This window comes from Choloepus didactylus, chromosome 6 (assembly GCF_015220235.1).
Source record: "Choloepus didactylus isolate mChoDid1 chromosome 6, mChoDid1.pri, whole genome shotgun sequence".
Classification (NCBI taxonomy): domain Eukaryota; kingdom Metazoa; phylum Chordata; class Mammalia; order Pilosa; family Megalonychidae; genus Choloepus; species Choloepus didactylus.
This window is the reverse complement of record NC_051312.1, coordinates 66,037,531-66,052,005: the sequence shown is the minus strand read 5'-3', so window position 1 is coordinate 66,052,005 and position 14,475 is coordinate 66,037,531. Positions and strand designations below refer to the sequence as shown.

The 14,475-nt window shown below is 41.4% G+C and overlaps 1 protein-coding gene across 2 annotated transcripts in view; it reads left to right on the top strand.

Moving 5' to 3' along the window:
• INSC (INSC spindle orientation adaptor protein) overlaps window positions 1–9,831 on the top strand; it is a 111,395-nt gene extending 101,564 nt beyond the window's left edge. For both annotated transcript variants that reach the window (XM_037838809.1, XM_037838808.1), the window contains 2 exons: window positions 70–146; window positions 9,298–9,831. In XM_037838809.1, coding sequence (XP_037694737.1) covers window positions 70–146; window positions 9,298–9,426 — 206 coding nt within the window. In that variant the 3' untranslated portion in view covers window positions 9,427–9,831. The remainder of the gene's footprint in view (window positions 1–69; window positions 147–9,297) is intronic.
• Window positions 9,832–14,475: the final 4,644 nt, after the last annotated feature.

Genomic DNA, 14,475 nt, shown 5'->3' with positions numbered 1-14,475 from the left:
ACACCTCTGCCTCAGGCCTGGCCAGCCCTCCCAATCCCTGGCGTGAAATTCTCGCTGTGTCTTGTGCAGGTATGTCCCGCCTCATTGAGCTCTGCCGATCCCCGACGGAGAGAAACAGCAGTGACGCAGTGCTTGTGGCCTGCCTGGTGAGTCCTATCTTCCCCCAGTCTTCTCCCTGGACGTGGGATGGTGGACCTGGGGCCAGGAAAACAGGCTATCCCAGGAAGCTTCTCTGGGCTTCAGCTTTTCTGTCTTTGAAATGGTGGTAAAGGTCATATTTTTTTCACTTAATTCACAAGATAGTAGTAAAAGTTATAATGAAGTTATGTATGTGAGAAATGGGGCTGGGAGCCCTCAACTTTTAGTCACCATGAACCTTTGAAGTTCTGGGATATCTTGGATCAAGACCAGAGTGTTCATGATGTCATGGTGCCTGTAGCACAGGGAAGCTAGCTTGTGGCTGTCTCCTGAAGGTTCCAGAGTAGATTTTGTGAGGAAAAACCTCCCTTCCCTCTTGAGCAGAGTCCCTCCAGCTGGCACCCTTCCTGGCATCGTAGCTCCCTCCTCCTTTCTGGGACAAGGATTGGAGGGAACATTGGCAGGAGGGTCTTATTCAGCTGGCCACCAGGATCTTCACCTGGAACTCAATCAAGTATCCTGGGGGTCCCCACCCAATTTCTCCTTGATGCTTGGGTCCCCTATGAAAGAATCCACAACTCTAGACAGGGAATGCTTGCTTTACACTCCTCTCTACTGGGCTACAATTGATCCCAAAGCATAGAGGCTTCTAGATGGAAACACCAAGAGTAGCAGGGAAGCCACTGTATAAACAGGGCCATTTAACTTCCAGAAGAGTCTGCCAGATCCTTCATTGGAGCTCAGAGAACACATGGGAGAGGCAATGGATTCAATCCTTCAGACCATTCTGCAGTAAATCCTTTCCTCTACCCCACACTTCTTCCACCATTTTTAAGTGAGCTCATCTCATTTATGGGCAGTGAACTGTCATAGAAACAGTAGGGCACTGTAGTCAGACACTGATGAGCTGTGTGACATTGGGTAAGTCATTAACTGCTGTAAAATTTTTCCAATAAATATTTACCAAGTGATTCTATATACCATGCTCATATCTAGGCTATAAGGATACACTGTGGGGTAAAAAACCCAACAAAAATCTCTGCTGTCATGGGGCTTTTATTCAGGAGCATGGAGGGGAATATTAACCTTTTTTAGGCCTTTGGCAGGCAGTCTGGTGAAGCTTATGGACTCCTCAGAATAATGCTTTTAAATTCATAAAATAAAACATATCAAATTTAAAAACTAGTAATATTAAAATAAAGCATTTAAACATGCAATATTCTAATGTATATGCTTTATTTATTTATTTAAAATTTTTTTTATTTATTGAAATTGTTCATATACCATACAATTATCCAAAGATCCAAAGTGTACAATCAATCAATCGCCCCCGGTACCATCATACAGCTGTGCATCCATCACCACAATTAATTTTTTTTTTCAGTTTTTAGGACATTTTCATTACTCCAGAAAAGAAATACCGACAAAAAAAGGAAATGCAAATCCTCCCATACCCCTAACTACCCCTCCTCCACTGTTGACTCATAGTATTGATATAGTACATTTGTTACTGTTGATGAAAGAATATTAAAATACTACTAACTGTAATTAGTTTGCAATAGCTATATTTTTTCCCTATATGCCCCTCTATTATTTTTTTTAAAGTTTCAGAATAGTATTTAATTTGCAGATATTTATAATCATCTTATTTGATATCACAAAATAGTGGCTGTGTTATAAATTTTACAGATGAGGATATTGTTGCACTATTCTCACCATACATAGGTTGCAGAATAAATCTGAATACAGATCAATACTTCCCCTTCTTCCTCCTTTGTATATTTGCAAACATGCCTACACATAACCCTTGCTATTCAAATTATTTTTATCTGAACTAAGGAACTAAAAGCATTGATATAATTTTGTTTTGTTTATAGGAATTCTCAGTGTAAACTACAAGCTTAGGGATCAGAGAGTAAATAGATTTTTTTTTTTTTTGCCAAACCCTCTATCTGAACTCAGAAACTAAAATGATTCTGTATTTTCCATTAACTATGCAATAAATAGCAAATCTTGGGTCCACAATTAATGTTCTTTTGTTTCAGTGTATGAAATAGAAGTTAATAATTGCCACTTAAATTTAGTGGTTCAATGACTACAATAACAGATGTCTCTCCATATATAAATAGACATTTTTACCAACACTGCTCTCTATATGCCTTTGTTCTATATATCCCATGCCTATCTCCAGGCAATGGCATCTCATCTACACCAAACAATAAAACATAATTGAGAAAACACATTTTTCAATGGTCTCAAAAAGTGTAGGAGCATTCCTTTGGATTTTCAAAAGAAGTCTATATTTTCAGACTCAAATTTAATAGTTTTTAATTATTCTTAGTCTAATTCCTGTTTTATCAGTTAGGAAACTAAGAGTCATCTTACAAGTTAAGTGAGATGACCACATTTACAATTAGCAAGTCAGAAAAGTGAGGCAAGTATCTTCACCTTTTGACTTCCAGTGTTTCAGAAGGAATGTCATACCATAAATGTGATTTATCCATTTGAAATAGAGTGAAAGAAATGGTAGCATGGAGTAGGATGTGATACCAAGTATGTTTTCCCCTTCATAATGTCACCATTCTGCAGTGTCTGTTTATTCCCCTCTAAAATGTGGAATTAAAAATAATTTAATATAGGGTTGTGTCTTATGATGACTATGATGATAATAAAGACAAACTTATATTCAGTGGTCACTATGTGGCTTAAAAAATGCATCTTCATCTAATATTACAGAATCTTTCTCCATATCTCTCTCTCCTTTCTTTGTTTCTCTGTCAGTAGGGCTCCCTTTAGTATCTCAAGTAGGGCAGGTCTTTTATTAGCAAAATCTCTCAGCATTTGTTTGTGAAAAATTTAAGCTCTCCCTCAAATTTGAAGGAGAGCTTTGCTGGATAAAGAATTCTTGGTTGGCAATTTTTCTCTCTCAGAATTTTAAATATGTTGTGCCACTGCCTTCTTGCCTCCATGGTGGCTGCAGAGTAGTCACTACTTAGTCTTATGTTGTTTCCTTTGTATGTGGTGAATTGTTTTTCTCTTGCTGCTTTCAGAACTTGTTCCTTCTCTTCAGTATTTGACAGTCTGATCAGAATATGTCTCGGAGTGGGTTTATTTAGATTTATTCTATTTGGAGTTTTCTGGGTATTTATACTTTGTGTATTTATGTTGTGTAGAAGGTTTGGGAAATTTTCCCCAACAATTTCTTTGAAAACTCTGTCTAGGCCTTTACTCTTCTCTTCCTCTTCTGAGACACCAATGAGTCTTATATTTGGATGTTTTATTTTGTCTTTCATATCCCTGAGGTCCATTTCGATTATTTTGATTTTTTTCCCCATTCTTTCTTTTGTTCTTTCATTTTCTGTTTGTCGTACTCCAGTTCGCTGATTCATTGTTCAGCTTCCTCTAGTCTTGTACTATGAGTATGCAGAATCTTTTTAATTTGGTTGACAGTTTCTTTAATTTCCATAAGATCATCTATTTTTTTATTTAGTCTTGTAATTTCTTCTTTATGCTCTTCTAGGCTCTTCTTCATGTCTTTTATATCCTGTGCCATGCTCTTCTTCATGTCCTTTATATCCTGTGCCGTGGTCTCATTGTTTGTCTTTAGTTCTTTGATTAATTGCCCCAAGTACTGCGTCTCCTCTGATCTTTTGATTTGGGTGTTTGGATCTGGGTTATCCACATCATCTGGTTTTTTCATATGCTTTAAAATTTTCTGTTGTTTATGGCCTCTTGGCATTTGCTTAACTTGATAGGGTTCTTTTCAGATATGTAGGATTATTCAAAGCCTAATCTCTAATTTGTCAGATCTATAGCTTGGTGGCGTACACTTTAACTAACCAGCAGGTGGAATCTGCAAGCCACCTATTCCCCTCAAGCCAGTTCTCCCCAACTTTGTCTTTGTGGTATGTGGGGGTCTGATTCTTGTGGGGTCCAATTGGTGCACCAGTTTTGCATGTGTAGTTGGTGCTGGCCACCCTGAATGTGGGGGGTGTGTCTGAGTGGTTAGGGGGCGAGGGTGGCTTTAACAATCAAACCTCCCAGTGTTCCTGGAGATTTAAGGCTGTTCCAAGAGTCAAAACCTTCAGTTTGGTCTCACCACAGATTGTCTCTGCCGCTGACCCACAAGTCCTTGGTATTGGCGTATGGTCCCTGGGATTTCCGAGTGGGTCCCTCTTCCAAGCCATGCCCTTCTAGGGCCTCTGCTGAGGGAAGGCTGTGCTACGTCACAAGTGCATGCCGACCCTCAAGGGAAGTTCTGGGCCACCAGGCCATGTAGGGGTGTTCCCAGCCTGCTGAAAGGATGGCTGAATGGGGCATGCCAATCTCCCCCCTTTCGCACTGCTCTGCCCCCCCAGCTCTGGGACAACCAGCTGTGGGTGTGCGAAAGGCCACTGTCCATGTCAGACACTGTAGCATGTGCGTGCATTGCTTGAAACACTTCCTGTCACACTGGGTTTCCTGGCAGAGCTCTGGGCTCTGGCGCTGGCTCTGGGCAGGAGCATTCCCAGCTTGCCAGGAAGATGGCTACAAGGGGTGTGGTTTCTTTCCCCTTTTGGCTATCCCCTGCCTGCCTCGCTCCAAGACAATTAGCAGCAGGTGTGGGAAAGGCTATCATCCATGCCAGATACTGAGTTGTACCCACAGGTTGTGGTTCCTGCCATGCTTCCCTGTGAGGTCCCTGCTGCTGTATCCGCAGCCGCTTTTGGGCTTTTAAAAAGAACTAGTCCGACTCTAAATGCCAACCCACGGCTTCCCCACACCGCAGTGTGGCTGTCAGACATTCGGCAGGCCCATTCACTCGCCCTGGAATGCAGACTCCCAGCCTCACCAAGTGCACAGTCCCTGTGGATCCAGCAGACCCTGCCCAGCTGGTGTATCACTGGAACCAGTGTTCTGGGTGACCCTCTGGCCTTTATCTAGTATTCTTCACGGAGGTGTTTTTTTGCCCTGTCTCTTCTAACCGCCATCTTCCGGAGGTCCAGATCCACAGTTTTTGCTTACAGATTTTATGCTGTGATCTTGGGCATTCCTCCCAATTCAGTTTGGTGTATGATGAGTAGACGATCTCGTTTGTCCCCCTGCAGTTATTCTGGCTTACTTACTAGTTGTTTCTGTTTTTTTCAGTTGTTCCAGGGAGACTACTTGGCTTCCATTCCTCTCTATGCCACCATCTTAGATCAGAATCTCATATATATGCCCTGTATTGAACACATTGAGTAAGATCTAGCAGTGGATCTAACCAGGACTGTAATCTTAAGCAATGATGAGTGTAAATGATATTTGAAGGTATCTGCAACAACTGTAATGGTATATAAAAGTATCTGTGATTTCTTTTGATGAAGAAGTCACAGGGATTGCTAAGACTCCATGGTTTGTTATCACATTCATACATGAAGGAAATACTAAATTTCAATTAGAGATTAGTGAAAATAAAGGTGTGATTTTTCTCTCATCCAAGTTCATAGACCCTCTTAATTCTGCCTGCTCTTTTGAGTAAAATGAGGGAATATTAATAGCTGGCATACACTTAATAATTGGCCCCAACTACCATTATCCTCACAACTAACTGACACTGAATAGGGCCTGAGACCACGTTAGTAGCATTGAAAGCAATTGCTAAACGATAAAGCTCCATTCACATTTGAGGGCTTGTTATTACTGTTGTCATTTTTATTATTAGTTTGGAGAAGAGCACATTCAGAAGGGCTGGGTCACCATCTTCAATCACTTGAAGGCCTTTCAAGAAGGAAAGGGATTAAACTTGTTCTTAGTGGATCCTCCACCAGGCTGCTGGGCTAATTTCCCTAATGACAGTCATAATTTCCCTGATCAAGCCCTTCCATGCTTCCCCGTTTCCTACAGGCTACTGTCCACATGCTCAGCCTTCCCTGTCTGGCTCCGACCCACCCTGGGGGCTAAGCCAGAGGACCCCAACCACAGCAATACTGTGCCTTGGCCTTGATCCAAGCAAATGCCCTCTCTGCCACTCTGCTTAGTAAAATCCTGCCCATCCTTGCAGGTTCAGACCTAAAGCCCTCTCCACCAGGATGTTTTTCCGGTGCCCTTCTGGCACACAGATGGGGAGTACAGGGTCTCCCCTCTTGGGTTTCCTTTTACCCAGTGTGAGGCAGTTGTAGTATTCCATCTTCCAGGTATCGTAAGAGGAGGCTTTTGGGATTCACACATAGGCCTTGACTTTTCCACCAGAACATTGTGTTCCCAGTCGTGCTCTTTATCTTCCCATGTCTCTGGCACCTGTCTCACTACCTTGGCTCCTGGGGGACGATTTATATTTCCTGCCTAGAACCTTATAGGGGCAGAGGACTTTTTCCAGATCTGTGTACCTGCATAGGACTTTGAGTTTGGTGACTTTCTCTTGTCTGAGTGCAGACTCACATTCCCTCCCCCCAGTGTTGGTGGGCGTCTGTGGTTTGGCCCACAGAAGGGGCGCCCACATTTGAGTGTGGCCCCCTGGCTGGCGAGATGGGGCCGTTTGGAGTCCAGCAGGGCAGACGGAGTCGGAGGCTACCTTTCTTCCCTTCCTGAAGACTTTCTTTCCAGTTTCAAAGGCTCTGTTCAGAAGAAGGGAGGAAATTTCAATTATCTTCTCCCTCGTCTGGGGAAGTGGCAGTGCAGATCGCCTCTCGCAAACAGAATTGATTTTTCCTTAATGAAGCGGCTGTCAGCGGGCTGCTGGGCTTGTTTAATACTTGGGTGTTTTTAGGCTGTCTGGGAATGAGATCCTGTGATGACTGACTGTTAACCCTCTCAGGAAAGCAGAGGACGAGAGAAAGGCTTCCGAAGGGTGATGGCCCGTGGAGGCTGCTGGACATTGAGGGAGGGGTGCCTGGGCTGGTTTGTGGTTCATGCACTGCAGACTTCCTGGGATCCCTGGGGATCTGGGTGATAGAACCTGAGAGCATCTCTTTGCATTTTGACTTTTTTAGGTTGGTTTCTAGTTCTTTCTCTGTGGGTATATGTGTTGTGTTTTGCTTTGATTGCTTGTATTTTGATTTTCCCTCTTTCTAGGGCTACCTCCTCTCTTAGGGGTTGCTGTCTCACCTCTTTCCCTTTTGCCTCCTCTCTCTCTTCCCCATTGCCCTCCCTCCCAGTCCCCACTCCTCCCGACCCCCCTCTCTGCCCGCTCACCTCCTCCTGCCTCTCGCTGGTTTCCTTGACCCTTCCTTCTCTGTAGGGATCTCTTTTTCTCTCTCTATTTCTCTCTCCACCTCTCTTGCATGCTTGGTCTCTTTTCCTTCATCAAGGTCATCCCTGTCTCTGTTTTCATATTTCCTTCTCTTGGTCTTTCTTGTTCTGTTTCTCTGTTGTCTGTTTTTCTCTCTGTTTTTTTTTTTTTTTTTTTCTTTTCCTATTTGATGGATCATTTTCTCTGTTTCTGCATCTCCCTTTGTCCCTCTCTCTTGCTTTCTTCTTTACCCCTGACGATGCAAAATACATCAATAGCCTCAGATCATCTTCTGAGTGATCTTTGGTTCCGTTTTTACTGTGACAACTCAGGAGCTACAATGTAATTTCTCCCCATTGGAGCCAAGAGGGAGGGTTCAGAAAATGCTATGGATTTAAGCCTCTAGATAATGAGCTCTACCCCTGCCTTGGACACAACATAGCCCAGTGTTCTTGGATTGCAGCAGCCTGCCTGTGAGTGTAAGTCTGAGGGGCCTGGACTTGTCCTGCTTTGGGTTTTAATCCTGGTTTTATCACTCACTAGCTATGTGATCATGGGAAGCCACTTCCCCTCTCTGAACCTCGGTTTCCTTATTTCCAAAATGGGGATCATGATATCTATCTTGCAACATTACATAGGGATTAAATGAGATGTTATGTATAGATATTATATATAGATACTCCCTCCTTCTTTGCTTCCCCTGTCATTCTAGATATTTCCCAATCTCTTTGTTTCCCAGGGGCACCCTTGAGCCCCTACCTTGTTTTCTGCTGTGTAGATGCTCAGGAAGAGGGAAGAAATTAATATTCATTGAGCATCCACCATGTACTAGCACTTCATATGCATTACCTCAGTTAAGTGGTAAAGACGTCTAGGTAGGTGCACAGCTCACATTTATAGCTTCAGTTTGCTCAGTTAGGAGACCTCAGTTTTAAAGTACTTTATTTGTTCATTATTTTTCAGCAAAAATTTATTCCACACTGTGCCAAGACCCATACTGCTTGCTAATGATACAGAGAAAACTAGAAGAGTCCCCACCCTTGAGGAGCTCAGAGTCTAGTGTGGAGATAAACATCTAGAAACCAGTTACAGTCAGCCCAGGGGCTGTGAGTGTACAGGGAAGTGAGAGATCATCTCTGCTTCAGGGAAATCAGAGAGGGCTTCACCGAGGAGGTGGCAATGGACCAGACCTTGCAGGGTGAATGTATTCTGCTGGTAAGAAGATAGTGGGAAGGGATTTCATGTCATAGGGAAGAACATGAGCAAGGGCATAGGCATACAACAGTATAGCATACTCAGGGAAGAGTGAAATGCTCAGTGTATGGGGAGGTGGGGAGTGGGTTCATTCTGGGGGAACCCCTCTTACCTGTTCATCTCCTTCACTGGATCTTGAACTTCTTGGTGGCAGAATCCTGATGTCAACTCTACGTTCTTCCTCTCTCTCCTCCTTTTTTTCCCATCCCTTAATGCTTTTCAGGACTTCTCCAAATTAACGGATAAATAAATAGCCTTTGCTGTTCAAGGATTACTCCAGGGCCCTAGAACCAAGCATATAATTCTACTGATGCTTCTGGATGTCCCAGACTCTGGGATGAATATATCTTGAAATTAAATATGTCACTGAGTTGACCAGGTCCTTAACATGAAAGATCTTTAAAATGACCAGCTGCCTACGATGATCAAAATTAAGATGGCAAGACTATTATTAACATCGAGAGCTTTCAGAGCATATCCATCTGGTGACCAGGATGCAAATGGAACCAGGAGACCAAGTGATGAGGTCACTCTGGTGACCAGGTGGTGAAAAGGAGCAGATCACTTAGGTGCCAGGTGACCAAGATAATGATCAGCTCAAACTATCTAGTAAATGAACCACTTGCTGAAATGCATCTCTCAGGACAGTTGAAGGAAATGTAGGCATCTGAGCAGGGCCCACTCTGACCTGTGCGTCTCCTCTGCTTTCTCCCCAGGCTGCTCTGCGAAGACTTGCTGGGGTCTGCCCGGAAGGCCTTCAGGACTCTGACTTCCAGCAGCTGGTCCAGCCCAGGCTTGTGGACTCCTTCTTACTCTGCAGCAACATGGAGGAGAGTTTTGTGTAGTGATCATGGGAGAGGAAAGGCATCTAGTCCAGTTCTCCAGCCTCCACAGAGCACACACCTGTGAAGAAACCCTCACCTCCTTATTTATACTTAATTTATTATTAAATGAAATGCACGGTGGGCTAAATCTTATAGCAATGTCATCAGACAGTCTGTGGTCCTTGGGAGTCTTTTTTTGTTTTTATTTTTGACTTCTGTGGCTTTTTAGTTGCAGATGTTGAAGTCTGTAATGACTAATATGACAGATATTGTCATGGGTGATTTCAATTCATCCTGCTTTCTCTGCTCTCACTATATAATCTCATCTCAATTTTGTATTTTTGGAACCAGGGTATCTTACCTGCCTAGCAGTATTTTTTTAAATAATTGGATTTGCTCTTTCCAAAGCTGTTATACTTAAAATAAATTTCATAGTTGGACAGAATATCCTGGAGGATACTATTTTTTTAAATAATGGAATTATGCTAAATGTGTCTCAGATTTTTTATTAAATTATCTTAGACTAAATTCTTGCTTTCCAAGGAGTCATGCCACACAAACCTTTTCAAATATTAGAACCATGTACAGAGTTGCCTTGCTTTCATAGGTGCAAAAATGGGTCAAGTTCTGAGTGGGTTAGTGAAAAGTTACAACTTTCAAAAAGATTTCCAAAATCACCAGACACTCAGCTTCCTTTGGCTTCTGGGCTCTTGTGCAACCTCCCATTCACTTACTGATGAATAGAATTCTCAGATGATGTTTCAGTGAATGATACATCTTCAAAAGTATACTTGAAAGCAGTGTGTGCTGGATCCAGCTCATACTAGCTTGCAAGGACCAATTGCACGAGTATCTTCCCAACTCCACATTCAGTAACCTCATGTTGGTAGCTTGAAATTGGTCATGGTGAGAGTGTTTATACCACAGAAATTGGCAGATGCTACAAACGAGAGCTTTTGCTTTTTTCAAGAGCTTGTTTACTAATATAACTGTTGCAATATCACAAAAATCTGTGAATTCTGATCATTTTAATACAACATATTGTAATATGATTTTATGGAATTCAAGAAACATTTCTTGCATTCCTAATTCCTGGTCTAACAGAGTTCACCTAATGTATCAGGTTCTGGACTGGGCATTTTACATGTATTATCTCATGTATTCCTTACCATAACCATAGGAGATAGCCATCATCAACATCATCGTCATCAACACTGTCAAATCACTTACCCAAGGTTACTAGCTAATAAGCGGTGCTAGCATCTGAACCTGGCAATATCTATTACCCAAGCCTTTGATCTGAAGTCCTATGCTACACAGAAAGGTGGTGTCTAAGTCCTCTTACAAAAAATGATGACAATAATGATGCTGATGATAATGCTAGCAAATATTCATTCAGCATTTACCATATGCCAACCACTGTTTTATTCCATTTTATACATTAACTTTTAATGTATATTGACATTTACTATAATGTTATTTATTCAGTTCTTACTGCAACTCTGTGAGGTAGCTGTTATACCCATTTTACAGATGAGACAGTGAGCTGAAGTGTCAAGTAAATGGCAAATGCTAGTTTCAAGCCAATGTCTTCTGGGTCCTTATACAGAGCTTCCACTTTTAGGAATAAGGTTTTTAAATATGCCTCTCTGAGTTGCGCAGATTGTCCAAATGTTGACACCTTTCATTATATAATATCAACAAAACACTTGTGTTAATATCACCACTGATCTCCTTGGAAAAGCCTTCAGAAGCTATCAAGCTTGAAAGCTCAAATTTTATCATTGGTAACAAATACTGTCAGTTGTTCCCTTTGAAGGGACAGAGTTACTTTGTTAATTTTTGAGAAAATGTCTGCCAAATATCTCAGTCTGAATACCTATGGATTGTCAATTATTCTTTCAATTAAAAATGGAAAAAAGCAAGTAGGTAAGTTTACAATTCAAACAATCACACAAGTACTTTTTGCTCGAGACAGACATCCATTGTATTTTTGTACACAGCAGAAGCACCTTATGTGTAATTCTCATTTCATCTCCCAGAATATAAAAATATACATGTACTCAAAGGTCAAGATTTAATAAAATTAATATTTTTTATGGCTTTATCAAAGATATTCCTAAGCGAAATTGCTATTTAAAAATTTAGTTTAAGTGCATGGTAATGAATAACACAATGACTATTAGTGCAGTTTGGCATCACTGCCTTGATTCATGCTAAAGTGCCAGTAATTTTACTTATTATTACTTTTGCACCATCACTGCAAATGCTGAATAACTTCTTGGTATTATCAAAATAGTTTTGACCTCACAGAACCCCTGAAAGGGTATTAATCATGTCCAGGGATTGACTAGATGAGAACAACTCATCTAGTTTAAATCTTCATTTTATACTTGAGGAAACTGAGGCCGTATTGGGGGAAGAAAGTGATTTTCCCAAAAGCACACAGAATGAGGACTAGAACCCACCCTCTTGGGTCCAAGGTCAAAAGTCAGCCCATTCCTCAAAACCAGATTAGTTACTTAGCTCTTTAGGCAATATTGACATTGAAAATCTCTACATGGAAACACTTGGGGAGTGCATGTAAATCAGTCAGGGTCCTGGCAGGAAACAGAATTCAACTCATATGGTTCAAATAAAGAGGTTTTAGTAACTACTTTAGGCATACAGGCAGAGTAAGATGACTACTGAGGAATGCTGAGGCGGGAGGGACTAGCAACAATGGTAAGCTCTTACCATCTTAGGCACAAGGGTCAGGTGAGATAATCAAGTTGTCACATTCCACTGAGAGCTGGAGTTATGATGGACAGGCCACCTGATGGGAGCTGCAGGGACTCAGCCACTGTCAGAGATGGGCGCCTAAGCAGGAAGCAGCAGGGGAGAAACACCCAGATACCCGTACTCCCTCCCACTAATCTCCCAGCAGTGCCCCTCGTTGGCTAAACACTTTGGCGAGAGAGTCAGTGATGAAATCCTCGGGAATCAGCCTTTTGTGGGGAGAGAAGGCAGAGAAGGGTAGAGAATGGACCTGGATGAGGTGTGGGGGGTAGAAACTGAGAATAATGAGCGCAGGTGGGAAAGTTCTCATGTCTTCTTCACCAGCTCTAAAGGCATGGCACCCCGGGCCTGCAGCAAAACCATCCTTTGGAAGGATTTATGGGAATAGTCTTTTCAATAAGGTGCTGGGACAATTGTATATCCACATGCAAAAGAATGAATTTGCATCCCTACCTCATACTGTAAACAAAAATCAACTCAAAATAGATCAAAGACCTAAATGTAAGAGTTAAAACTATAAAGCTCTAAGAAAACATAGGAGTAAATCTTCATGACTTTGGGTTAGACAATGATTTCTTAGATATCACACTTAAAGCACAAGCAATAAAAGAAAAAGATAGATAAAATGTACTTTAATCCATCAAAATTTTAAAAATTATGTGCTTCAAGAGACGTCATCAAGAAAGTGAAAAACCAATCCATGGAATGATAAAAAGTATTTGCAAATTTTATATGTCCGATAAGTGATTAATATCCAGAATATATAAAGAACTCTTGTGACTCAAGAATAAAAAGACAAATAACTCAATTTAAAAATGGATTTAAATAAACATTTCTTCAAAGATAGACTACAAATAGCCAAAAAGCAGAGGAGAGGATGCTTACCATCAACAATCATTATAGAAATGCAAATCAAAATCACAATGAGATGCCACTTTGTACCCACTAGGATGGTTAAAATTAAAAAGACAGACAACAGTATTGAAAAGGATTGGAGAAATTGAACCATAATACATTGCTGGTGGGATTGTAAAATGGTTAAGCCACTTTGGAAAACAGTTTGTCATTTCCTTAAAATGTTAAACATGGTTACCATATGACCCAGCAATTACCCTTAAGGTATATATGCACAAGAGAAATGAAAACATAACAGCATCATTCATAATAGCCCCAAATGTCAATCAGTTGAGGAGTGAATAAACAAAATGTGGTATATCCACACAATGGAATATTATTCAGCAACGAAAAGGAATGAAGTACTGATATATGTTTTAACCTGAATGAAAACATGCTAAGTGAATGAAGCCTGTTACAGAACAGCCAAATACAGACAGACAGAAAGTAGATTAGTGGCCGTCAGGATCTCAGAGAAGTGAGAAATGGGGAGTGATGGCTGATGGGTATGGAGTTTCTTTTGGGGATGATGAAAATTAGTGGTGATGGTGCACAACTTTGTCGTATACTAAAAACCAATGAACTGTATACTTTAAAAAGGTGAATTTTATGGTATGTGAATTATATATCCATAAAATTGTCATATATATAAGTCACATATATGTCATACATATATGTCAGCCAGGGCTGCAGTCATACGAAGATATGACTAGGACTGGAGGATCTACTTCCAAGATGGCTGATGACATGGCTGGCAAGTTGGTGCTGGTTGTTGGCAGAGGCCTCTGTTCCTTGTCACACAGGCCTCTCCAAAGGCTGCCTGGGTATCCTCATGACATAGCATTTAGTTTCCCCTAAGAGTGAGAGATCCAAGAGTGACAAAGCCAGACAGAATCTTCTACCCTTTTATGACCTAGCCTCGAAAGTCACTTAGATTACCTCTGCCACATTTTATTAGCTAGAAGCAGGTCACTAAGTCTAGCACACATTCAAGGGGAGGGAAATTAAGCTCTCCCTCTTGGAGGGAAGAAGATCAAAGACATATTTTAAAACCACCACATTAATTATGTTCCCAGCAAGCCTTCTCTGACTGATATACTATTTTCCAGCTCATATTCATGTTTTACAGACTCTCTCCAAGCTACTCAGTCATTTTTGGAAAGTCTAATGTGTTAATGCCCCTTAGCCCCCACTAATCTCTCCTTGTCCCACTCCCACTGAAAGGAAGCATCAGAATTGAAAACATACCCCACCCTTTTTTCCTTTACTCCCTACCCCTCACATCTCCAATCTCCCCAGCCACCAGGTATGGTAGAAGAGGGCCATTATTGACTGTTTTCGTCAGAAGAATAGTGGGTGAAGGGACACCAATTACTGAACATTCTTTTGACTTCTAGG